Genomic DNA, 26,255 nt, shown 5'->3' with positions numbered 1-26,255 from the left:
TTTGGCTAAGTTCTGTAGTTCTACAGTGCAGTGTTTTGAAAGATATATTTCTCAAATCTTTTTTTTTAACCTTAAATATTCTGTCCCTTTTTTGAATCCTGCTTCACAAACCAGCTTGATTTTCACATATCCTGTTCAAAGAAGATATAAAGGGTGGGATTTCATTGCCTGTGCGTGGGCATTTTATGCCTTGCAGTATCGCCCTGGCCTTTAGCTGCCACTCCACAAGGGCAGTGGCCTCCCGTGAGTGCTGTGTGGTGGTGTCAGCCTTGTGGGCCATGCAGAGTCCCAGCAGTGTCACCAGAAACCTGTGTGAAGGCAACTGGATCCTAGGTCTCAAAGTGCCATTTTTGTAGTGTTTGAACATTATCCATAAATTGGGGGAGGGGAAGCAGAGAACTTCATGTCTATATGATCTTCTCTGTTGTAAAAGACAAAACCGGTCAAGTTTCATTTCAAGTTGATTACTTTATTTCAATAATGAAGATTTTTTAAAAGCTGTGTTCCTATAAGAACAATACGTATCCAAATTAACTATTATGTTGCAGAGTATACATCTGAATGAAGCTACAATAGAAAAATTCACATAGCAACCAACTTACTTAGGTAATAAAAGATGTAATACGTGTGTGTATACTTAATGACTTTGGTGGTTTTGTTTTCTTTAGTCTCTATGTATTTTCTATCCTCTCATCTTCCATTGATTTATATTAATGGACACTGATTTAAACCCTACAATAGATCTAAATGTGAAATGCAATTATCATAGATATTTATAGGTAACTTTTACTGGGCACTTATTAAGAATGCAGTTTCAACCCGGGAAGCATTAACTGTAGTCTGCAATGCATAGGCTAAAACTAAAAAAAAATTAATCAGACACTTAGACGATAGCTTGAAGAACTGGTAAGTTTAAGTAACAAAACAGTGCAATTCAGAAGAGCCTTTTCTTTTCCTAAGTGTGGTCGGAAATACCATTGCCACACATTAATTTTAGTAAATTGTGAACAATTAATATCTAAATCTAACGGCTATAATTTATTTCTATAAGGCAACTACAGTACAACAGTTAAATGTTCACAGTAGTTTACTATGAGTTTGCTTTGGTGCACTGCCCTCAACAGGCATCCAGAGGTTCCCTGGGCAAAACACGAACCGGTCAAATATGACACTGCTGCAGTACCAAGAGAAAGATTTGAAATTCGAACGCGAGATGTGCAGGACTATCTGAGATACCAGTACTGAAGGGCTCTCTTTCAGAAATTAGACTTTTTAACGTATTTATTTACTTATTTATCATACTGCAAAGTTAATGCTGTTGCAGCAGTTTGTGTGAAGCACCGGTGACGTCCAGTGGTCACTCGTGCAATTGTAGATGTTTCTTCCCTGGGAATATCCCTTGTTTCTTAACATTAGCCTAACTCAAATTTGAAATCCTCTTTCTCTCCCTCATCTACTCTTAATTCTAATGGTTTGGATGCAATGAGCAATTCATGATATGGAACGAATTTCCTTATTACTATTGCTCCGCACCGTATTGATTCTACAACATCTGCCCCCTCCCACACTTCACATACCTTGAACTCCCAATGTTTGGTAAACCTTTCCATGACTGCCTATTCCTGTTATGAAAATAAATTACTCTGTGAGTGAGAGAAGGAAGATTAAAACAAAACAAAACCAAATCAAAAAAAGTATTTGGATAAACAGTCCTTACAACTTCTGCACATGATGGATTTTTTTTTTCTTTTTAACAGCAGTATCTCAGGAATTCATTAACAGCAGTGCTCAGTATCCAAGACAGTAGCTCTTTATTTGTAATTGTGATATTCACTAAAACAAAACCAGAAGACTTGAGCTCAAGTTAGGTGCTTGGGGGAAGTAATGAAGTCCAGCATACAGTTAGGGCAACCTGAAGAAGAATGAGTAAAGTCAGAGGTCTTGTTACTTCACATAAAGTAAGGAAAACTTCTAGTAAAGCTACTTTTTGTGTTCCTTTCATTCAACTGTTGGTCAGGGATTGCCAATAGAAGTTTGTATAACCTACTGCATGCAGAACCTAATTGGCATTAAGTAATGAATCGCATCTATCTAGGTAATTGTTGCAGTTGTTACTAATTTTAAGGCAGTTATATTACGAAGCAGAGTACATGATCCTTGGGTGGCATCTTAGAGCTTCAGCGCCTAGCAACTGGTGAACCAGACCGTGATCCAGGTCGGGACCCAGAGCCTCCCTGTGCAGAGAAGAACAGAGTTAAGTTAATTAAAAGGTAGTATATATTTGGGACTATAAATTGAAAACCATCAGTCTGTAGTATAACAAAATTTTAAATACTGTGTAATGAAAATGGCTTGCAATGCCCTTTAGTATATCACTAGATGTTACTGGAATTTTCACTTTGAAGTGATGATTGCTTTTTGTATATTTTCACACAGGATTAATGTACTCTCATTCAGTCTCTCATACTGGGCTAGACAGCCTCTCATGAATTATTTGTAGGTTCATGTTCTCGTGCAGGCCTTCCTAATGAAAGCAATTAATTTGCTCAGACACTGTGGACAGTTTCATTTTTACGGCTACTCCTGAACTGGGTGTATGCATTAAAACAAACACACACTAAAACTAAAAGCTCCAAACCTTGCATAAGAGTTGTAATAGTCTCACATCTTAAAGAAGGAAATGTAAAGCTTTTACTCTGTAATAATTATTAGGGTAAATTGTTATGTGTGGTTGTATTGACATGAGTCTTGTATGGAAAGTTCAGATGCAAACATGGGAAAAGATGATCCAAGGTGAAATTTTGGCATTTCATTTTTGGAACTTACAGTTAGGCTAGCTGGGTTTCTTTTCCTGTGGTTTTAGTAACTTTCTAGACAAATCTTGAATAATACACTTATGTCCACCAATGTGAGATAGTGCGGTAATTGTTACTGTAATCAGTCAATGACTGAACTGTTTTTTAAAAAATTAAGCATGTGCATACTTTGGGATTTTTTTTTTACCTTTATTTATATTCTTCTCATCTTTCAGTGCTCCCTCCTTAGTTTGACTGAACTGTTTCAAGGAGAATTTAGTGTAATCTATTAGGTATCTGGCTTTTTTTCTTCCAGAGTTATCCTAAATGTCCAAAAGAATAGATAACCCTTTTATTGTAAAAAGCTGGAAAACTATGTAAAGGAATAGTTATTAATGCCTCCTGCTATAACCAGCGTGTCTAAATCAAAAAGGCATGAATAAAACTTCTTGATAGAATTTCCAAAAGTTGCAATGGCTTGGAAAAGGCTAGCAAAATGTAGAACTGGTGCATGTATATCATCCTATATATATAAATCCAAGCAAAAATAGCTGTGATGGTTACATGAAAAAAATAATTTTAAATTTTGATAGAGATTATTATTGGCTTTTTTAAGATGTTCAAAGAAAGCTTCACAAATAATGTCAATATATAGCAACGGTATTGTAGATGTGTGTGAATGCCACTAAAAAGCTACAGGTGGATGGTGTGAAAATTAGGCTTAAGAGGTAAACGTTTGATTTTTACCCAGGCCTCTGAAGAGCTCCTTCCTTTTCTTAAATTGCAACCTAGGAATTCTTACTACCTCCTTCAAGTTTTCAAGCTGTGATTTGATGCTGCATGTGTTAGGAAAGCAGCTCCACAGTGAACAGTACATACCCTAAACCATGTAAGAGACAAAAATGTATTTTTGCTACAGATGAAGGTGCTGATCTGTCTCCTGTTGCAGGGGAGAGCAGTAAGAGTCTGAGATGATCAGCTCTGCTAAGGGCAAGCTCAAGCATTCTGTCCCGAAGTTAAAGATCATTACTGACTGCATTCTTCATGTGCAAATAGCTGTATTATGTGATTTGTTATGAGTGAATGCTTTTCTACCTTTTATAAAAATACAGGCTTAGCTGAAGTGGCTGCCAGTGGGTATGATGTGGGTTTCACCCATCTTTTTCCTCACGTAGAATGTGAAAAGTCCTCACGACTGACTTTTTGTTCCTGTTCTGTTTTCATTTATTAGCTGCATCAGTGGGGCTTTGCCGTGACTCCAAATGGACTCAAACTGAACCAGGTTACAGACAATCTGACCAAATGTTTATTTTTCATATGACAGTTTTCTGATTTTCCTGACTGTTCACAGCTCACTGTACTGACATGTTCTGGGGAGTTCTCCCGCCTGGGGTGGGAACAAACGGAAACTGCTCCAGTTGTTCTCTCAACCACATGTGTGTGCCCAGCAGGGCCCTGCGCCACCACTCTGCAGCTTCTCACTCTGCTTTTGTTTTCGCTGTTTTAGATAGTTTAGCAGCAGCAGCAAGTTGTGTCACCTCATTCATCTACTGTGTTCCAGGTCATTTGGGAGTTTGGTAGCGACACGGCTCCTGGTGCGGGTCTTCGTGACACTCAGTGGACTTACCTTGTCTCCTGATGGTAACTGGCTGCATGTTTTTACCTTGTGTGTCCTACCATGTAAGTGGTTACTAGGTCATGAGATAAGCTCTGTTTGATCTGTGTAAATCTAGTTCCTTCAGAAACTTTAAGGAAATGTAGTTGTTTCAAACATGGAAGGTTTGGCTTCGTTTTTTTCCACCAACTTTTTTTTTTTTTTTTTTTTTTTTTTTGTATGTAGAGTAAGTTTGATTGTACTTTACCAGTTTAAAGATAGTGCCCTGGCCCTCATGATAGGATCCCTTATGTCCCTTGTGAGCAGATTTATGCTCATAGAATTTTCCGCTTCCTCCGTATCCTGGTTTGTGTCCTTCACCACCCTGCAAAAAAAAAATTTTCATATATATTGCAAATTATTGCATCCAGATTATCATATGCACATTGTAATCTTTGTTTGTGATCACTGAAATGTAATACTCAAAGGAGAAATTTAGAAGTGTTGGGAGTGAAATAATCATTTACTTAATAAACAAGGATGAAGGAAAATATGAGGAAATTATCTGAATATACTCAACTCTGAGGGAAGCACCAAACTGTAAAAGACAATAGTGAAAAAATGGACACTCAGAAGGTTAACCTGCATGACAAAACTTAAAATGCTTCAATTTCGTGAGTTCTAAGATGTCAGACATGTCAATTAATTTGTGTTCTTCTGTCAGTGAAAGAAATGCTTAGTGGCTCGAAGGCTTTAGTATTTTCTATTTGAAAATACGAGTAATTTACATGCCTATCTCATATAAAATCGATCCTGTGGTAGAGAAGTAGAGTTTAATCAGTTGCAGGATTACTGTGGGAAGAACTTGTCTAACTTTAGGCAGATCCTGTCTTACCGAAAGGGGTTGCAGGGGAAGGTGGGACAAAATGCTTGAATTAGTGACAGTGTTAGTTTTGCAGACTTTATAAGAGCAATTGGAACTGTGGAATAAGCGCCCATCTCGTCCCAGCCCTCCCTCCCATTTTTCTCTTTCCCAGGGAAAGAAAATAACAGCAGCTGATTCCTCCAGGAGTCTTTACGGGAAGAGAGCTTTGCCATGCGGTGGGTTTTGCTCCCTTCCTGCTAAAGCAAAAGAAATTATCGCTGCAAAACTGTCAGGTTGCTGGATAAGAGCAAGCAACAAAATTACTGTCTTAAAGTGCTGTAGGAGGAGGGAGGAAAGTAGAAGAGGAAAAGCAAAACAGCAAAATTGAGACAAAATTATCACGTTGCTGCAATAGTTTGAGGCGATGGAGCGCGATAGACTTTGGCCTGGTAAATAAAATGGCTGTTACTGAAAGAACATTTGTCACCTACCCAGCTAAATCTGGTGAGGGATAATCCTCTTCCCTGTACATGCAAGAAATAGAAACAATGAAGTGATGGTCACTATGGAACATAGCGTCTGGGTGTACCATACACAGAAGATGATGAAAATGCAGTAAAAAAATAATTAAATACTGGCCAGGTAATAAGGCAGGAGATGAAAACAACAATCTGTACAGTCATTACGTAAAACAAAAAAGGCAAAAATTCTTTATTTATAATTACAAGAACCACCTTCGCTAGCTGTGGTTTGTCGGTGTTATGTGCTTTAGTAGCCAGCTGAGTTAGTAAATATAAGGACACTTCTTGGTGAAAGAGACTTATTTGAAAGCATTGCCTATTATTAGTTTATTACCTAAAGCAATCACAGCACAAATTGGGTATAAAAACCACTGCTAGTGGCTTTAGTTGTTTGTGCAGCAAGTTAGGAAGTGCATGAGGAAGAGAAGCGTGGCTTTTCTGTCTTGGTTCATTGCTTCAAATATCCCCAATCATAACTCCAGGTTTTTACTTAGTGCTATTAAAGAAAATTAATCAGGTTAGCAGTTTAATTGCTATAAATTAGCCCACAAGGTATCTTGGACATTACTTGAGTCCCTGAAAACACTTACCTTTGCTTGCATTGGGGGAGGTGTACGAGGTGAGACCTACAAACCAACACAAAAAAGTTGTAAAACCAAGGCAAGAGTAAATGTAGGAAATCGTAAAGCCTTTTGCATATTATCTATGAGTTAGTAGGATTAGGTGCTATCTAACTAATTGCACTGAGAAGCTCCTCTGCTCTCTTAAGCTTTGCCTAGAACATGCTGGATTTTTGTCTCTTCTTAAACAGAAAGCATTCCTTAATACAGCCAATGCTAAAGACAGGACGATTACACAGCTTTACCATGTACAGGTTTGGTCCTCCTGTCTCCTGTTGTGGAATTTGACTGTTCTAATGGAGGGTTCATGAACATTTTTTGGTAGCATTTCAGTATTGTTTGTGTTTCTAGGTAAAAATTCTTTTAGTAATTGAATGGCATGATAAGCTCAAAGACGCGGTACAGTTCATGAGGCTCAAAGTAATGGCTAATGATGGGGGGGTATTTGGTTACTGATGGATCCTAAAGAAAATAGTTTAGTTAGTGCCTAAAGAGAAGAGAGGAGACTTACAATGTTCTTGAAGAAGTGGACTACGGGGTTGTCGTCACCAGGCCGGCCATGCTGAGATCTCTGGGGGTAGGACCCTACGTGGTGGCTGGCCCTGGCGTGTATATCCTGGAAAGCAGAACAGGCATTACCGCCAGGTCAGCTAGGAAGGAAAGACCATCGGCGACTGAATGAAGAGCCATTTCAACCAGGAACGAAGAGAAAAATGCCTTGGAAAGCTACAGAGATTGCAACCTGAGGTTGTCCGTGCTGCGAAGGAAGGATTTTTTTAGTACAGTTGCAAGTACAAAGTTTGTATGTGGACATAGGTTCTGCATATACACGTGTTTTTCATGTTATAGCCCAGCATGGAATTAAATCTCTTACTGGAAAGTTCTGGTAACAGAAACCTTGTAATTTTCCTTCTTTCATAAGTAGGATTGTAGAATGTAATTTTAGAAACCAGAGATAATTTTAGAAATGGAGAAAATTTAAAATTATGTTGAGACATTTTTTTTGGAATGGGTCATTTCTGAGTTCCCAAAGACTACACAAAGCCCATGAACTGCAAGGGCAGTGTTTAGAATGAGGGAATCAAATGAGAGCGATGGTACTTTTTCCTATTCCTGAGCAAGACAGAAGTCCAGTAAGCAAATGTAAAATAAATAACGAAAATAACACATTGTGATGAGTGAACACCTTGACTGGTACTTAGAACACAATGTGTCTGTTGCAGTCAAAATAGCATCAAAAATTCGGTGTAGTCACTGCTGTCTGGATGCAGCGTGACAAGGCTTAAAAAGGAACTGTTACATGTGACTGACCCACTTACAGACATCTGCCCACCCTTGCAAATATAGAGGCACAAGGATTTGTGTTTGACACAGCAGGTCAGAAGTATGTGCCGTGGGGAACAGAGAGGGTAGCAGAGAATGAAAATAACAGAGCTGCAACGGTTCTCTTCACGTAATGAATTCCCTGAGAATACAGTGATGTTATAAGCTTCGTGTGGATACTAAAAATTTTCATCGGTTTCTAAAGATGAAATGGAAAGCCACAGTGAGACAGTAGCTCACATAAGTACTTCCTTTGTAGCCCAAATCCAATGAACATTTGACTGCAGAACAGCGTGAACAGTTATTTAAAATAGGCTTTGCGTTCGTCACATACAGAACAACGTTGATCAGCTTGCCAGGGAAAAAGCTTGGCCTTCTTTTTTGGAAAGGGACTCCTGACTCATCAGTGCTTTGGTGATAGTTCGTATATTTAGTGCAGACTTTCAAAAGTCTTTTTGCATTTCAAGTGAGATCTCGTGACATCAGTAGTTTGTGGAATGACCCCAGCTACCTCCAGCTACTATTGCTGAAAATGGCTGCGCAGAGATTTACTTGTTCTAAGAATGGAATCAAAGGTCCCACGAAACCATCTGCTGTTACTGCTCAAAGCCACTACATGGAAGTTTTGAGTCGAGTCAGATCTTGTGATCTTACATGAACAAAATGGATTTATATTATGTTGGATCATCTGAAACGAGAGTCAGAGGTATCATCTTCTTGAGCGTCCTTTTAAGTTACATGATTCTGACGAGAAATGAAATTCAGATATATTGTTTATAAGATTAATTTCCTTAGGAAAAAAAATGAAGCAATGCAGCAAAGTTCAGATGTTTTTTATTGGTGTCAATTTTTTTGCATGCTGATGATACGCAGAGATTTACTCTTTAAAAACCAGGAACTTCTGAATTTTATAGGGTCTGTGAAATTTCCGTAGTGTCAGGGAGTCAGTCCTGCTTACACTTCCGCAGCAGTTTCGACTTTGTCACTATGTATCTTCAAAACTATTGCAGTAGGTGAAGCAGAAGACTTCAAGATAAAATTTGATTGCATATACCTGCAGCTCCGCAGTGGGCTATGACTTGCCACCAGGCAATTATCCCCAAAAAGGTGGCATAATAAGTTTTTGCAGTCCAGATGCGGTTGAGTTTCCGGAATTTAGTGTTCTGATTACTTATCAGGAGCTAATAATTTGGCTTATTGAAAAGGTTATCATGTAGTATATACATTCTTCTGTCTGTGGTGCCAAATGTCAGCACAGTTTTTGACTGGGACCCCTTTTGAAGCTGACTGGGTAGTACCAAGTCTGAAGCTATTTTTAACAACAGTTCTGTATGAGTTTTATAATGTGATTTTCCAAGTGTTACAAATAATATGCTTTCCCTTCATAGTATCATCAGCATTCATCTGCAGTCAGAAACTTCCATATTATTCTCAATTTGTAGCAGTTAATTACATGTTTTCCTTTAATGTTACTCTTCTACCCGTAGCTGGTTCTTTCAGTTTTTTAACAGGAGGATGAAATCCATTTTTTTTCTGAGATTGCTCAGATTCATGATTTCCAAAAATAATTTCCCTCAGAAGAGTAATAACCGATACCTATAAGTACTGCAAATTAAATTTGAATGAATTCAGGCAATGTTTTGGAGAAAGAAAAACCTGGTTTATCCTTCTAGAATGGGCTACTCAGGTGGCATTTTATAACTGCACATTTCATTAATACCTTTAGAAGGCCACTCAGCTATCTTTATATCTGCTCTAAGTACATGGGGAAATAACCAAAACCAAAACCAAAAACCCAAAAGAAAACCCCAACAACATTAACCTTAAAGCCTAATAGGAGTACAACACAGCAACCATGTTTCCTGAATGGGTAACATATACATGTTTCTTTGCATTAGGAGTCTCTCTTGCCCCACACCTCTTGCAACGTTGTCACAAATTTCAGCCTTAAAAGTGTTGCCAATAAAAAACAAGTTTGGCCTCCACATCTCTGTATTATGGAATGTACTCACCAAGAATAACTTTGAATTCAGAGCCCTTGGGTGCTGTTTGTGAGTTTGAAAACAGAGGTGCCTCTGTTTGTGCTCTTAAAATTTTAAAAAATTTACAGCTCCTAAGGTAACTGAATAGTTTGTAGCCATGAGCAGTCTTTCAAAAAAATAAAAATAGTACAGATGAGAACAATCAGGTTTTCACTGTTCCCAGTTAACTTTCTGTTTGACCCTAATAAAGGATCCCTTCTAAGTCAACTGTGCTGTACATTCAGAAAAGCCAAAAAGGAGCGATCCCTTAATCTGAATAATCTTACTAGAAAGTGTTTGCCAATACTGGGAGCTTAAGCAGCATCTGGGAGATTGTGTGACACAGATGCAGTTTGCAACTTCACTGTGAAAGGAGTAGCTTTCAGGATTAATAATGTAAATAAGAACACTTTAAAATGTATGTAAAATATCCAGTTATTTTGAAATGGGAAGGGACTCAATATTGGACTTCTTCCCAGACATTTCTTACGATGCACGGGAAAGTTGCATTATTTGACTGTGCAACCTACCTTACGTATTTTGGCCACTATGGCAAAAGAGGAAAAGCGAGTAAGTAAGTTTCAATGGAGTGCAAAGAAAACTTAGAGGTGTTTTTAATTTTTTTTATGCTAGCTATATGTTGGCATTGGATTCTCTGTATTAGTCATCTACTTTCACATCAAACATTAAATTTACTGGTACAACCTGTATCATACTTCGAAAGAGCTGTTGAAAAAAAAAAGAAGGTGCCATTTCTCTAATACAGTAACAGGAAGCCATATGTAATTTGGTAATTCCGGTTTAGGTTTTGTGCAAGATTATTACATTTCCAGTAGAGTATTTTCAGTGTTCTGAGACAGCAGGCTTAATCAAGCCACTTGGTGTTTTCTCTGGCACTTAATAAGGGTTAAGGGGTGTTACCCTCAGTGCAGTAACTCTACAGGAGATCAAGAGAAGCAGGATCCTGTGGTTTTTGCTAAACGGACCAGGCTCTTCTGGTTTGTACATTTGGACACTGGATTTGATAATTCAGGTTTGTGATCATATGTGCATCTGACCTGAGATGTGGTAGGAGCTTTAAATTAATTTTAATATAAACACAATTGCAGTTTTGTATTCTGCATGTCCTGCTTGACTTTGTTTTCAGATTTGAGGGAGAAGTGTAAAAAAATGTGGTTAAGCAGCAGCAGCATTTAGTAGTGGTATTACGCAATAGCATGAAATACACCCCTGACTTTGCTTGGTATAAACATGGTACATTAGCTCTTGCAGCTTATAAAGAGAGACTTTTAAATGCATATCATACCCTCTGAGTGCTCTCATCCTCCAAAAGAGGATTCCTTATAACTAAAGATGGCATATACACATAAATATAAACTTAAAGCTGTAATTCCCAATCAGTAGGTGATATGCATTAGTGGCAATAATGGCATTACGGTATTTTTGGAGTACTGAATTTACGGCTTTTTCCAATGCCTTTCAGTAGCATTGTTATGTAGTTTTACTGCCTACTTTAGGATGTGAAATGAAAATCTGAACAACATCACATGTAATTTCTGTAATGGCAAAAATCTAAATATATATGAGATGTGGAAGTAGCTATACTTACTGAGTAAGTATTTTGACATTAGTGAGAATGAAAAACAATGGATGTTTTCATGGGTTCAGTGGATTTCATGATTTCTAATGGGTTGTCTTCATAAGATGCTTGATGAGTTGCTGTGCATGAATTTAACAGAAATCATACAAAATCTACACACTTCATATAGATATGTAAAGGGCATTTAAACTGCCTCAGACAAACTTTTCCACAACTTACAGGATGCAGTTGCTTAACCCCCACTAAAAAATTTGCAGCTGTAGTTGTAGACTAAAATTTGCCTTTAAACACTGAGGAATCCTGTTTGTGTTGGTTTGTGAAAAGATGAATGCACAACAGGTGCTGTGTAAGCCACTCAGGCTAATTTTGTGTCAATCCTTGAAACAGATTCTAAATCCCAACTCTTAAGTATAAGGCAATTCCTCCCCAGGTTTGGATCTCCGTAGTTAGTGTCGAGATTGTAGTTTCAAAACAGTATTCCAAACAGGAATTCAGATGCATCCTTTCAGTGACTATATACACTATTATTTTTTTTTAAAACCAGCTTTTTCACATGGGGCTTTGTGTTCCTGGGTGTAGCTGACCCCATGTCAGAGCTTTTCAGTGCCGCTGCCCTGTGTCTCATCACGCAGAGGCAGAATATATAGTGTAACAGGAGGATCTATTTCTCCGTGCTTATTTTAGCAGTAATTTACCTATTGTAAACATGCACTGCTAAACCAGCTCTGTGTGACGCTGGTGTCATTGCTTTCCTTTTCGTTCACGTACAGCCCAGGTACCAATCTGCTGTTTGCGACGGTGCGTGTTTGTTCCAGGCTGTTCACAGCCGACTGAGCTGCTACAAAAAAGCAATGGAAATGCTGATGCCTTTCCCACATGCTGGTCTGATGGTAAAATTATAATTAGCTAATTCGGCAAGCTTTTCTAATTGCTTTAGAAAGGATGAACCATATATCCTTGTAACGGTACTGTTAATTTTTGGTAATGTGGAAATTAAGACAGAAATTAAATTACTTGCTGAAAATGACAGAGGAGAATTGGTAGGAAGAGAGATGTGGAGTCCAGGAGATTCTGCCTTCCAGTACTCTGCTGAGATCATTAATATAATCTTTGTCTAGAAACAGGTGCTGAACAGAATGAGGAAGAATTCTTAGCAGGAAGATGAGAATGGAAAACACGGGAGGAAAGACTAGAGGTGACTGAAAAGGAAGAAACCCAAGGAAGATGAGAAGACAGTGTGAAGAAGGAAACAATGGAGAACACTGACCATCAACAGAGGTAAGTGCTAATCGATAATCCAGAACCACATTTCTCCAAGAGCCTCTTCCTTCTTAGGGCCTTAATTCACAAAATAAGAAGGTGAGAGGAAAGAATTACTGGAGAAAAAAAGAAGAATCAGGACAGTTGTTCAGGATAGTCGTTCTATTTTATGATGGGTCCCAAATATGGTGCCAGCATACCTTCTAGGATTTTCTCTATGTCTGATTTATTCCACTGTTGTGACACTTCTAAAGGGTTTCAGGGGTAAGCCCCATGCTTTTAATTTACTTTTGCTTTTCTGAAGTATTTTTCTGCCTAGCATTAGTCATTTTACTCAAATATCCTTCATGATGGAGGTTTATCTGCTTGGACATAGCCTCTGGTGCGTATTCAGTATTGTTGTCTGTGCTGTTTTATCAAGCTGGCAGCAATGGCATAGATTAAACCTTGCTGAAATGGTCCACTGTGGAAACCCAGTGTAAGGCTTTGGGTTTTGAGGTTACTCATTTCTTTTTATTGAGGATGATCACTCCAGGAAAAAAGAGATTTTGGCTAGTTTGTATTCTCAGAGTAGTTTCCAGGGTACTTTCCACTACCAAACAACTTTGCTGCCTTAAGGATTTAAATGTATATGGCCAAGAAAAGAAAGGCATCGTAGACTAGTGTTCAAAATGATATATTTCTACTGCTAGACTATGTATTTCATGGAGATGAATTTGTTGGTGCTGCTACAGCAAAAGAATGTGGGTACAACTATTAGTAAGAAAGCAAAAATTTGTAAACATTTTTAAAAAGCCCATTGCTTAGTATTTTCATATAGTCAAGAAGCTCATACAATAAATAAGATGAAAATTATTTGGAAAACAAATAAATGCCAGGTATACAGTATCACTTTACAGCTGCTGACCAGAAATAAAGAGGAGAAAAATATTCCTGCAACCTTAATTTCTTGAAATACACTTTTCATCGCTCGAGTTGCACACGCTCACCCACCCACCCACAATTTTATCAGTTCTCATCTTTGAAGCAACTGGCCCAATTTTCTTTTCTGCCTTTAACATGTAAGAAAAGACAAGCTAGACTCTTTGCATAGCTTGTTAAAAGTACTACTGCCTACATCAGCATAACTGATGGGGAGAGTATAATAGTAAGGGGAGTTTACTTGTGAAATATTTAGACATGGTATGGTTAATAGCTTAATTCTTTGATATTTAATACTATCACTTGGAGATAAAATTTCCAATGCAGCAGTCAGTATAAAATTGGAAAGGAGGGGGAGGGAAGAGATGGACCACTCAAAATCTGCGGCTTGTGCAGATTTCAAGGCATGTTAATTGTATGGTCTATCAGAAATAAAAAAGTAGATGATTTGTAAGCAAAAGGTGGAACAGAACTAAGGCACATCTTGGGTCTGTAGCAGTTATTCAGTGTATTTTACAAGCATTTTTAAAATGGCCTTGTAACAAATTCAGTTAAAGCATGTGAAACTGGCAGTGGAGGATTTTTTATGTAGCTCAGAAATTAAACCAAGTAACTTTTGAGTGAAACGTGTAACTGATCATGTCTAACAAACTGGAGACCATTTCTGCAATAAGGTGAGGCATTTTGCATCAGTACGCAAAATCAAAACCAGCAACTGTCATTAACTGTATGCGATGATGGAGGTACAAAATAACGTCAAGGAAAAAACCTCTTAACTTTTGTCTCAGTTTTCTACTGGTCAGTGTTTACCATTGTGCAACCTCAAAACAACTGAAAAACAAAGTAATTATTTTTGGCATTCTAGGATGGAAAGTGCTAAGGATAATGTAGTTCTTCACTAGCAAGGAATTAATATATGTGATTGAAAAAAAAAAACCCCAAACCATAAATGTAACAGATTTTAATATAAAGCAATTTCTCATTTATATATTTGGTTCATCTGTAGACAAGTAAACACAATGACAGAAATGTAATTTTAGAGAAAATCCTCATGCTAAATTGTGAATACATCTGTTTGACCTTCTGTATGTAAGTTTTGGGGTTCCTGCCTGCCCCTCCCACTTGTTTAAACAAAACCACCCCTTGAGTATATCACAGTAAAATCCAGACCTTGCCGTCAACTGGGCCCTGGACCGTGCAGCTGCACAAGAGGGGAATTGCTGCAGAGCAGCCAAGGCCAGTTCCCACCAAAAGACCCCAAAAGCACAGCTCTGCGCCGCCCCTTACACCCGGGCCCTGGCAAAGCCGACTGGCAAACCCCCGACTTCACTGAGCACTCGAAAGAATCTCATCTTCAGAGCACACAGCCAGCTCCCTCAGAGAGATTATTATTATTATCATACTGTAGAATAGTCTAGTAAAAACTGACTTAATTGAAAAGGGGAAATCAGTTGATTAATTATTATTTTAGCCTGAACATTTTGAATTTAAGAAGAAAAAAAAAAAGACCATTTAAAGGATAATAATTGCAATGAAGTATGTATGTTTTTCCTGTACACCCAGTCATAATTTTCCCTTCAACTTCTAACACAAATCGTCCAGCTCTAACTACTTTGTGCCATTTCTGAATAAACCTGCCATTGGGCTGAGCAAAAAGCATCACTAATACTTCACCAAAAGTTAGTGCCTGCTCTTCTAAACATCACTTACAGAGCATTTAACCTGGTCTGACTTCCATATTCCTCTTCTGGTTTATAATAATTGCTTCAAGCAGTGACTTCCTTAAAAATGCTAGAGATGGTTAGTTCCAGCACATTAAATAATGTGTTTGTTAATTGTTAAGCATGTCTAACGTATATTGTCATGCAAGTGTTAAATGAACATGTCGAAATCAATTCTATGAGCTGTTGGCTCCTAAGCTTTGCCTTTACCCTGTGCTGCGTGGTACTCACCTGTTGATACTTGCTTGTTTTGTACAGATTATTTTTTTTTAAACAGACAAATCTAAAGCGCTCCGAGGCTTGGCAAGCAGACAAGTGAAATGAGCTTTAGTCAAACTGGAAGTTCCTACACACAAATTAATTTTTAGGTCATTCATCATTCATTACTACCTCCTAGGAAAAAGAGAGGCCAGATTCAATTTCCATTACCATAAACTGAGAACAGCAGATTTAGCAGCTCTATTTCTTTACAACCTCATCATTTCCTTACAGAAAGCAAGCCCTCTTCACTTCTGTCCACCACACTGTTTTAACAGAATTTTGTAGAAGGCCATACAGCCTCTTTTAATGATACGATGAAGTAGTTTGTTGCAACTTCTGTTAATGGATTAAAGTATTTAAAACAAATTAAATCATTAGTACACCGGTTTTGTGATGTAAACAGTTTAATGAATACATAAAGCACATATAAAGCAAAAGATTAAAACAAAATTATAGTTACAACCAGCATAAACTATATAAAAAATTTTTTTTACAAGCAGATTGCTTGCATAGCAGGTTTTACAAAACAGGATATCACGGGCAATACCACTCCCTGAAAACTAACACTCGGAAGTAAAAAACACAGTAAGTATTTACTTAAATCACACCATAAACTAGTCAGACTAGCATTGATTTAGCTGCTTTTCAAAATATTCATGGTGCTGTAGTATCCACTAAAGCTCACATAAGAAATGTGAATAGAGTTCAAGTGCAAAAACAAAAAAAGATGCCTGGATATTCGGTTAAATCTATCCATCCATGTCATTGTTTAAAACTGTGCTTCCTCGACTTTTTGCCTGTGCGTGTTTATCACAACCCTTTTTATGCCAATCCCCGTTACAGTGAGTGCTTCACTCTGGGGTGGGTTTGGAACCACCGTCTCATAAAAGCTGATCCTAAACAACCCCAGTTCTGCTCAACCTGAGAAGAACTTCAGCCCAGGGCTCCTCATGCCTTGTCTCTGCCCGCCTTCCATATTCCTTGCACCCAAACATGGATATATTGGGGAAGAAATACGGGAGCTAAGGCTTTGTACGGGCAACTGGAGGACATTACAAGACTGCATACAAAACCGAAGCAAAAAGGTAACAGAAAAACTGATTTAATCTCTCGCTAAGTCTGGTCTCGGTCTATTATTTACTGTCACTTAAAGTATTTTGGCTTGTGGCATGTGTCACAAATGTAGCTTAAGTTTAGTATGTTAATGCATAATGTTAAACCAGGGCAGAAAAATTCTTGTTTCACAATCCAAACTTTAGTAGAGAAAGAAAGAAATCACAAACAAAAGAATTACAAAAGCATAAACAGCTGCGTAAAAGAAACAAAACAGCACTCAGTACATACTGAAGTTTAATACAGGCTGATACCTAGGAGGCACAAGAAAGATTTGATCCTTTTAACAAACTTGCTTTTATGCTTTACAAATGTTTAGATAAATATTCTATAAAGATTAGAAAGGAAATAATTTTACAGTCTTGCATGCTTTTTAAAATGTCTGCACTGCAGTTTCTTCCTGTTACCCTTTTAAGTTCTTCAGTACAATGAGATCTAGGCTGTGCATAACAATGGTGTTGTTTAGAATATTCTACCCTACCAAATTTTCTTAAAAGCACAAAATTCAAGCTGTTTTTGATTGAGTTGCAATTATCCAAAATCTTCATGGGGCATGGGTTGCAGGAACAATGGCAAATGCATTTGCTGCCCCTTAGAGGACAAGGAGTATTTCTGTACATTCCAGTATTTCTATTTTTATTTACTCCCATGGGACTCCCACACATTCTTAATTTAACTTCAGAATTCCGGGGTAAGGGAAAATCTGCTCCATGCAAGGAAAGGAGGCCACAAAACAGCCCCTGCTTTGTTCTTACCCCACCTTTCTGTACACAATAGTGAATATTATTAATTAATGTACTTTTCAGCTATGGATGCAAGATGAAAATGCCTCCACAAAGAATTCATAATGTGTTTTGCTTGAATGTCAGCCCTAAATTTGTACAAAGAGCAAGTGTTGTCTTGGCATTCCAGTGCTGGCTGGTGTGGGTAGTTTTGATACACGCTCCCAGTGGGGCATGGGACTGGCTGAAAAGAGAAGATTTTCAAGGCAGACAGCTGCAGAATTGCTTTGAAATGCTTCAAAAATTAAATGGAAACAAGCACAAGAAAACAAACAGTGCAGCTCTAGGAACTTTTACATTTCAAGCCTTTGAAATTCATCGTCTAAGGTGCTTTTCATGGTATCTTATTTACAAAAGACCTGTTTACTTAGGGGAGTCGGGAGAACTGCCAAAGGACTTTATTCTATTTCAGCCCATCTATAAGCACCTTCATCTTCTATCACTGCACTGGTACTCAGCAAAAGTCAGCAAGTGACAACAGTTTATATTTTAAGCACAAAGAAGACCATTAGCCATCTAGATTTCCTCTCTCTACGAATACGTAACTATGTGACACCAGCAGCCCTCCTTGATACAAGAAACCAAAAGGCACTGATTCAAAGGCTAAATAAATAATATTTGAAGCAACTGTCTGTGCCACTTGCTCAATATTTTCTGCACTGAAATTCTCCTGCGATAGAGCTTCCTAGGGATGCGTTTTCATGCATCAATATTATCATTGTGTGAAATAGTTCTAGAGATGCTTTGGCACTGGAAGTCTGAATGTGACTTTTGCCAAAATAATAAAACAACTTTGTGCTTCCAGGTGAGAACTGCAAGTCAGGACTCTAACATTGTATGTAGCCGTTCTTTAAAAAAAAAAAAATTACTTCTGCTAGGTACAAAATGTTAGAATTATCCATAATTCTGTACTGTTTTGCAGACATTTAAGTGCTTCAAAATAGCAGTTCACTGCACAGCAACTGAGAAAAGATAGATGATATCCTGCCCTCTCATACATAATTACGTAGAGATCTGTAAAGAATCATAATGATCGTGTTCACACCAAAGGTTAAGGTAAAGAAACTGTAGAACTTGCAGCCTCTTCTTAGTCATCATTACTGAAAGGTGACTTGGTTGGTTTGTTTTCTTGCTAAGCAAGAACGTACATATCTCTATATATTCTGTATGCAGAACCTAAGGTTTTTGGTATCATTTCCTTGGTGTACAAAGAGCATTTCATATACTGGTTTTCACTGAGTAACACGGTGTATGTATAAAACAGCAAGAGTTGAGCTAGCCAACCACGTTCCAGAAAACAGCAGTGTTGGGAACAGTCTCTGATATTTGCAGGAACAGCGAGAAAAGTGGTTTTCTTCATTCTCAGAGCAACTGCTTGTCACACTCATGAACATTACACACCTAGAGAAACAACTGCACAAGTGCTAAGTCTTTATCAAGAGCATTACAGGCCTCAGCCAGTAAACGTGAGGAACAAACCCACCAAAACACACAGCCTCCTTCATACAGGCTACTGAGCTTGTGAAGAGTAGAAGAGTTTGAAGTTTCTAGAGTATTTTCCGTCCACTGCTCTGTACCTAACAGCTCTTGAGGGAAGGGCTATCTCACATCATGCTTCCACGTGCAAAGCTACGAGGTGTGCTGGCAGTCCCCAGCTCGTGGGCAATCCCAAATCAGCATCACACCGCGGGGCAGCGATGCCTTTCTTGGCCCAGCACAACGCCGTGAGACAGCCCATGTGGGAAAGCTGCACATGCTAAACCCAGCCCAGCAAGCACCACAGGTTAGAACTATCAAACAGATAGGAAAGGTTGTCAAAGGTTTTGGAAAAATTTGGGCCCAGCCAGCAACTGCAAGCATCACTTTTTGTGACGTGCAACTTGAGCAACTACATTGAACAACATATTTGGCTAAAACAAAGGTTTTACAGCCCTCCAGTAGTTCCATTCTACAGCCTTACAGCAGTGAACACACAAACACAAGCCTCCACTTACCATTTACATGGCAAAGGGTACAGTGGAAATATCTTAAACTTTGCCACTTGAACAACAGCAAACTAGCACACCATCAGCGTAACTTAGGAGACGAGGCAGGCAAATCCCAGAAAAGTAAAGAATTCACATCTTATCTTTCCATCAATGCCTTGTTTTTCAATTCAGAATGAAGACATGACTTGTGACACAATTTCTAATACAAAATGCTCGAAATATAAATCTTTACTTCTCGTCACAATAAGGCAGCTGGGCTACTGCGTACACCTGGGATTCAGGATAATATCTGTCAAGTCATCTCCTCAGTAAAGCTATCAACCAACCTTAAAACACACTCTTGCGCAAATAGGAGAGAATCTGGCCACAGTTCTAACATCTATTTCTAAGTCTGTCTTGCATTTAATGCTCTCATCCAGCTTCGTTCTGCAAATACTTAAGAACAACACACAAAAGCAGACTGAAATGCATACAATGCATCACATTAAATGCTCATAAAAAATCCTCTCAGTAACATTTCTAGAGCCACTTGGATTTCTAATACTCTTTGTTACTACCCAGAATAGCTCCTCTTGTTTCCCAGATCTATGCTTTTTTGTTGTTGTTGTTTTCAGTTTAAAGCCAAGCATTAAATTACACATCTGCAAGTATCATCTCGCTGGCTAAGTCAACTCTTGCATTATAGCAGTTACACCTTCCTCTTAGTCCCACCCTTCCTGTTTAACCGTATTTTGCCGTAGCTGTGCAGTTCTCTACTCCTCAGAGCTCACCTTGCCCCGCCGGGGAACGTGTCTTTCACCTCCAAAGAATCTGCCCAGCGAGTCAAGTAGACCCGAGTCTCTGTGCCTTGGAGATCCATGTCTAGCATGGTCTGTAGTGCTCGCGGATGCCATTTTTGATCCGTGCCGGAAAGAGGAGCGTTTTTGTGAAGCCATCAAATCCGAATTCTCTGAAGCTGCTGCACTGTCCTCTTGGATGGTCTGTAGCTCGTCTGACTCTGAGGGCCGATCTTTGAAGGTGTTGTCTTCTCTTCCTGGGGCATCTCGGGAAAAGAGGCGGATCAAGTGGGGGCGACCGGCCGTGTCAGCTGGGTTGGCCTCAGGCCAGGCATTCTTCGGGTCTGCTGTGCCTTTGGAGTCTGTCACCGCTGGGCTCTTCGTGGAGGTCCCATTGTTCTGGTTCACATCTGCCTCTCCTGCAAACAACAAGGATGAGATATGAATACAGGCCTGTGAAAAACAGCCCTGGAACAATGCTGCTTTCTTTCCCTCGCCTTGAGATGCTCATTTCATACAAAACCCGTAATATGTGCAGTTGTAATGAAACTATGTTCCCTACCAGCCCTTAAGAACATTAAGCTATCTTGGAACCAAAGCTGGGATGATGTTCTCACACAAAATATGCAGGAGTTCTAGGGGTTTTTTTTAATTAAACTTATTTGTAAACAGATCAATAGGGTGTTCAAAACATAACTGAAACTATTTACGCGGAAGGCATACTGACTGAGGAGGCTTTCAGTGAATAATCAGAATTCCCATACTTTCCCTTGAGGGCTACAACTCTAAAATGCACTGGTTCTCTCCAGAACAGGAAAAAAAATAATAAAAAAAAAGCAGCGACATAGCAGGACTGTGCCTTCTCAAGTGCACATTACCTCTCCACGATGTCAGAGCTTTTGTACTTGACGGTTTTGTCCCCATTTGGAATCCCTCACCGTAACTCCAGTACTGATCTCACAAGTGAAATGAAGGGAGGTTTCTTCACTATTTAAATTGTCCTCACTTCAAAAAGGCAGAGAACACTAAACTGCAATTTCGGCTTGGTCTCCCATGACAGTTTTTCTTCATGTATGATCCTGGCACTCGGACTACGATGTCCTAGTGCCGATGCTGAAGGCCTAGAGCAAAACTGTCTGATTTGCATTTAGCGCTTGTGAGAAGTGACAAAAACAAATTATCAGAACTTGATGAGCTTTTAGCCAAGAACAGTGCCAAGACAGACCTCCGTGGTGTCACTGAACTGTCTGCTGCCTTCTCCACAGTTGTGTTCTGATGCATGCAGTAAAGTATCTGAAAAGAATCAGCTGCAGCACACTTAACCCTTAATCTGTAGTAGCTCTTTCTGTCAGTTACAGAAAGATTTATGGAGGGTTTTGGAGTCTACACCATTATTCCTACTGTTCTAAAGGAAACTGCGCTCACTGAGAAATATGTCTTATCTACAAGGAACACCAGCAGAATACTGGTAGGTCACTGCTTGAGAAGCCACTTTCAAAGTGGACACCTCCCACATACTCGCTCGGTGTCAGACACATTCTTTGGAGTTAACGGGGCTCAAAATTTCAGAATAGGTTACAGTTAGTCATATGTTACCTTTAGGGTCTTCCAATTACCTCATTACATCCCCATTTGATTTGGTCCTTGTTGCCATGGGCGGGATAGGATACTGTTATGTTTTCCAAGTACTCTGGGCTCAAACACTTTGCTGATTCACGAGAGCAATTTTAGACTTGACACAGTCATTTCATATGATTTCGCCCACCCACAAGGCACTGAAGAAACCTCTTCTCAGTCTGAGAATAATTCTGAAATAATTTTCTCGATAATGACATGAGACAGTAATGATGGCTTCTGCAAGTACATGCCAGTCCTTCAGTCTGCTACAGTTATTCTTATAAAAACATGCATGCAGGTTTGCTGTGCAACTTCTTTTTTTTTCCCCCTTCCACGAAAACTACCTAAAAAATGTTGGGGAACTTCAAGAAATCTTCTTTATTTAAAACACTTGAAAGTATTTCTTGGGAATGCAATTATTTAACTAATGCTAATTGTAACCAAAGTCCTCATCAGCAGGGAAAAGAAAAATATTTGCTGGCGACTTTGGAATTTGGGTTTTCCTGAAAAGATACTTCCAAACTTATTAGAAATTATAAAAGTCCCCAAACAATCTTCTTAATTGAATGAATGAGAAAGTAACTAACGTGGACATATGACACATTGTAGTACCACAAAACATTTTAAATAGCAACTCCAAGCCTAAACTCTATACCATAATACAAATCCATTCAATGACAGAAGAAGAAAAACAAACAAAGGAGTTATTGTATTTAATTAGATGCATTAACAAAACACCAGAGCATCTGCATACTAATATTTTTTACAACAGTTGTTCTTTGTGTCACTGAATACGGGTATTGGTAAGCAACAAAGAAGGGCATTTGTGTCACAAAAGTAGCTTCTCCCAATGCATACACAGTGAGCTATAAAGTATAAATCTTTCTGTACGCTTTATTTCAGTAATGAAAGCACACATTTACGTTTTCCTCTAGATTTCCTGCATGCTTAAGTCTTCTCTAATATTTAAAAATATGTCACAGAGATACTGTTAATATTTGAGCTGGCTAATCAAAGTCTTCAAGTGCATTTGGAGAGACATATCACTTTAATAATGTCTTAAGGTTATCCAGAATTAGTGGACCATGTAAACTCATGCTTATTTGTTAATTTTAAAACAAATATTTAAATGACTACTATTAAACCCAATTATAAAGGCTGTGCATATGAAGCCAATATTCTTATTTTCTTTTCTTTTTTTTTTAATTTCTGCTTGCAAGATGAAGCTCTCAGAAAAAGAGTACCGTTCCTGTATCATATCACTTTGTACAAGAGAAAGCTGACCAGTGAGGAAGAGGCCTTCAGGCATTTGTGGGGGTTTTTTAACCTTTGTAAAAAGGGTTAAAGAAGTACAGCAGAATGCATTGCCATAGGCATTACCAGAAGGCTATTAAAGCGTCATCTATTTATACTTAAGTGAATAAAGTCATTTAAAGCTGCACAAACAAGAGCACGAGAAAAAGCCCATCCTCGCATTGGCCCAAAAGCAGCAGGAGGGAGCTGGATGCCGAGCAGGGATTTGGCATCCCGGGCATGGCCCAGGGCCGCTCCCAAAGACAACGCCACCTTCCTGCTCCCCCTGCTCCGGGCAGCTCCAGAGCCTGCTGCTGGCACAGTTCTCCCTGTGCAGGCTGGTCGGAGTGAACAAAGCCATTTGTTCCCTCTATACACAGCGACTCCCAAAATGAAGGGACACAGATGGACCAAAAAATTCTGAACAGTCTGCTAATGAAAGAAAATAGAAATTCCAAAGGTGCTTTGAATGAAACAATATTAAATCCAACCCTGCCATGGCCTTTAACAGGAGCTAGGCCACATTTAAGTATTTTCAAAACCACTGTGCCTTAATGCTTAATTTGAAATTAATAGTTTATCCCATTTCTTGAGAATCAAAATAACAATTTTACATAAGCCTCCAGTTAGCTGGGACCTCTCAGCCTTGTGGATCAAACAACAGCTACAGTCAAGATTACAGAAACCTTGTTTTATACAATCTTTGGTTGAGGGTCCGTAGATACAAATATCCTTTTCATAGGCCACTTGGTAGAGCTGCTCTATGATAGTTTCTCCTTGTGTGCACAGAAGCCCGTAGTTAGTCCTTCTCCATACAGAGGACAACCTGGAAAGAGGTTGTTAAGCTACAAGTTTTCCTGTGTTAAGTTAAAAAAAAAAAACGGATTGCAAGCTTTTCGTCTCCTCCTACTCCTTTCCAGTCTTGCTTTCTTGCAGATACTTGTAATTCCTCTCACATTCTTACTGTTGCTCCCTCTATAAATGCTGTAAAATAAATGAGGAAAATGAAGCTGATAAAAGCTGACGTATATTCCCCTACTTTGGCTTTTCAAGAGAGGCTTAGTTCAACAGTCACAGCATACTGCAGATAGCAATTGTAACAATACATGGAAGCAGCTTAAATATTTGTATGAAATCTTAAGAGTATTATTTACTTGCTACAAACACCAGAAAGTATATTAATCAAATTTATAACACCAAATATGTAATACGTTTTATCTTAGCTTCAGATTGCCATAACTGATTACTAATTTTGGGTTTTTTGGCTTTCTTTTCTCGGAGTATGAAGATGAAAATTAACTCACTCGACTTTAGAGACCTTTTGAATCAATCATTTTAGCTTCATTCATGTATATTTATAAAGCAATGCTCTTCAATATATTAAATATAATGTATATTTGTCCTCTCTATTTTTTTGGTCCTATGTCTTCTAAGACACCCAGATAGTTACATATAATGTAGTATAGTTCTCAATTCTAAGTCAACTATATTTCAGTATGTTTACTGAAATACTGATAATAAAATATTAAGTAAAACATCTGGAATTTTGTATTGACTTAACTGGTTTTAGTCACTTGAATAACAAAAGGTTACACCTCAAAACTACTCAGCTTTTTAACACCCGAGATCTCAAGATCTTCAGTAAGCTGTAACGCATATGTGCAATGCATTAGTAATAGTTTTCATTGTATCATTTATGAGACTGAAAACCACGATCCTGGAACATGTGGCCTTTTGGTAACATTCATAGTTATATCAGGACATTTACAAGAATGAAAAGGACAGAAAAAGCACATGCATCATCACTACACATAAGCTGCAGTTGAGGATGTCTGGGTTCCGACTCTTCATTAAGATTACTTCCCCAACCTTGTGCCTTTCCTTTTTATGCCATTAACTTCTCTAGAGGAAGGACCTCAAGGAATTATTTTGCAGGGAGTATAGCATAAGGCACTGCAGGGAGCCGTAATTCAACTCTGTCTTTGGATACTGTTGTGGAATCACACACTCCCATTTTTCCTGCACTATCGCTCACCTTGCTTCAAGCTGTAACATTCTAGAGTAGATGGGACAAAGGGGCTTTGGATGTGGAGAAGCCTGAACACGCCAGCAGTAATTACTACAAGAGCCACAACCAAATAAAAATCAGGCACAAATTTAACACTTAATTTCCTTGGAAAAAGGATCTAGCTATAGCTGAGGACCAACAGCAAATATAGCAAAACCTGTTGGTCCTGCAGACCAGTGCGGGTCATCCATGGGAAACAGCAAGGCCAGTCCTGGCTTCCTGCCAGAGAGCTCTGCTGCTGGAGATGGCACCGAGGAGCGCTGCATGGCTTAACATGCAGTGGGAGCACCCATTGACCAGACTGAAAGGAGAAAAGAGGAGGAGAGAATGGGTGCAAATCAGTAAACTGGCATGGGGAAAGGTTCAGCAAGCAGGGCAACAGATCTCCTGGTGGTTTGCGGAGTGGCTTTAGAAAATACAGGAGTTATCCGACCGAAATGCTTGAGGTGGCTCCACTCTCTCCCTCGGGCACCAGTGAGAGGTACCTCCGGCCACTAGTTTGGACTTCTGCTGCAGCGCAGCTCTCAGCAGAATGGAGGGAGAGGAAAGAATTAGGTCTGCATTGTTAAATCTGAATGGCAAAGCTCAATTTATCATGATTATCCTAAGGCACTGCAGACAAAAAGAATGGCTCAGAGCCTGACTTCGCTAATACGGTTAGAAGGCAGTATGCCATCAGACATTTCACTTCACAGATCTAATTACTGGGTTTGTCTGATCCTTGTCAAATGTTGGAAATAAATTTTGAACAAATATTTCTGTTTGGGATAAACAGCATGCAGCATAACTGTGAAGCAAACAGTTGGCCGTAGGTCTGAACACAACTGGAACCAATGTGCGGGTGCATTTAGCCTTTACACAAACCTTTTTCCCATTTGCTAGCAGAATGAGTTCAGATAAAAATACCAGTGAGTCTCATAACAGAGTTTAACACTCCTACTATCATTAGCCAAGAGATTACTTCCATTACAGCTCACCCTCCTCCCTCCCTCCTTGCCAAAGCTTATCACTCTCAGAGAAAAAAATCCACTCAAAGGCAACTTTTCTCTACAGCTTCAGAGTAACTGAAGAAAGAATAGTTTTCTGCACAAGAAACTCAACTTTTCCTCTGGGCTA

At 38.9% G+C, this 26,255-nt stretch overlaps 1 protein-coding gene across 3 annotated transcripts; it reads right to left on the bottom strand.

Moving 5' to 3' along the window:
- Positions 1-448: 448 nt before the first annotated feature.
- On the bottom strand, positions 449-20,409 carry MBP (myelin basic protein). 3 transcript variants are annotated; one of them, XM_009864494.1, is made up of 7 exons: positions 20,156-20,365; positions 19,431-19,437; positions 6,907-7,011; positions 6,366-6,401; positions 5,746-5,778; positions 4,658-4,774; positions 449-2,234 (listed from the first exon to the last, which is right to left on the bottom strand). In XM_009864494.1, exons 1-7 carry the CDS (start codon positions 20,251-20,253, stop codon positions 2,178-2,180), a joined length of 453 nt encoding a protein of 150 aa, XP_009862796.1. In that variant the 5' UTR covers positions 20,254-20,365; the 3' UTR covers positions 449-2,177. The 3 variants fall into 3 exon arrangements, with proteins under 3 accessions (XP_009862796.1, XP_009862788.1, XP_009862804.1); XM_009864486.1 differs by lacking the exons at positions 5,746-5,778; positions 19,431-19,437 and having other exon boundaries at positions 20,156-20,409; XM_009864502.1 differs by lacking the exons at positions 4,658-4,774; positions 19,431-19,437 and having other exon boundaries at positions 20,156-20,372.
- Positions 20,410-26,255: the final 5,846 nt, after the last annotated feature.

Source organism: Apaloderma vittatum, unplaced genomic scaffold (genome assembly GCF_000703405.1).
Source record: "Apaloderma vittatum isolate BGI_N311 unplaced genomic scaffold, ASM70340v1 scaffold220, whole genome shotgun sequence".
Lineage (NCBI taxonomy): Eukaryota > Metazoa > Chordata > Aves > Trogoniformes > Trogonidae > Apaloderma > Apaloderma vittatum.
Note: the sequence above shows the minus strand (reverse complement) of the source record. Positions and strands in the feature narration are given on the sequence as shown.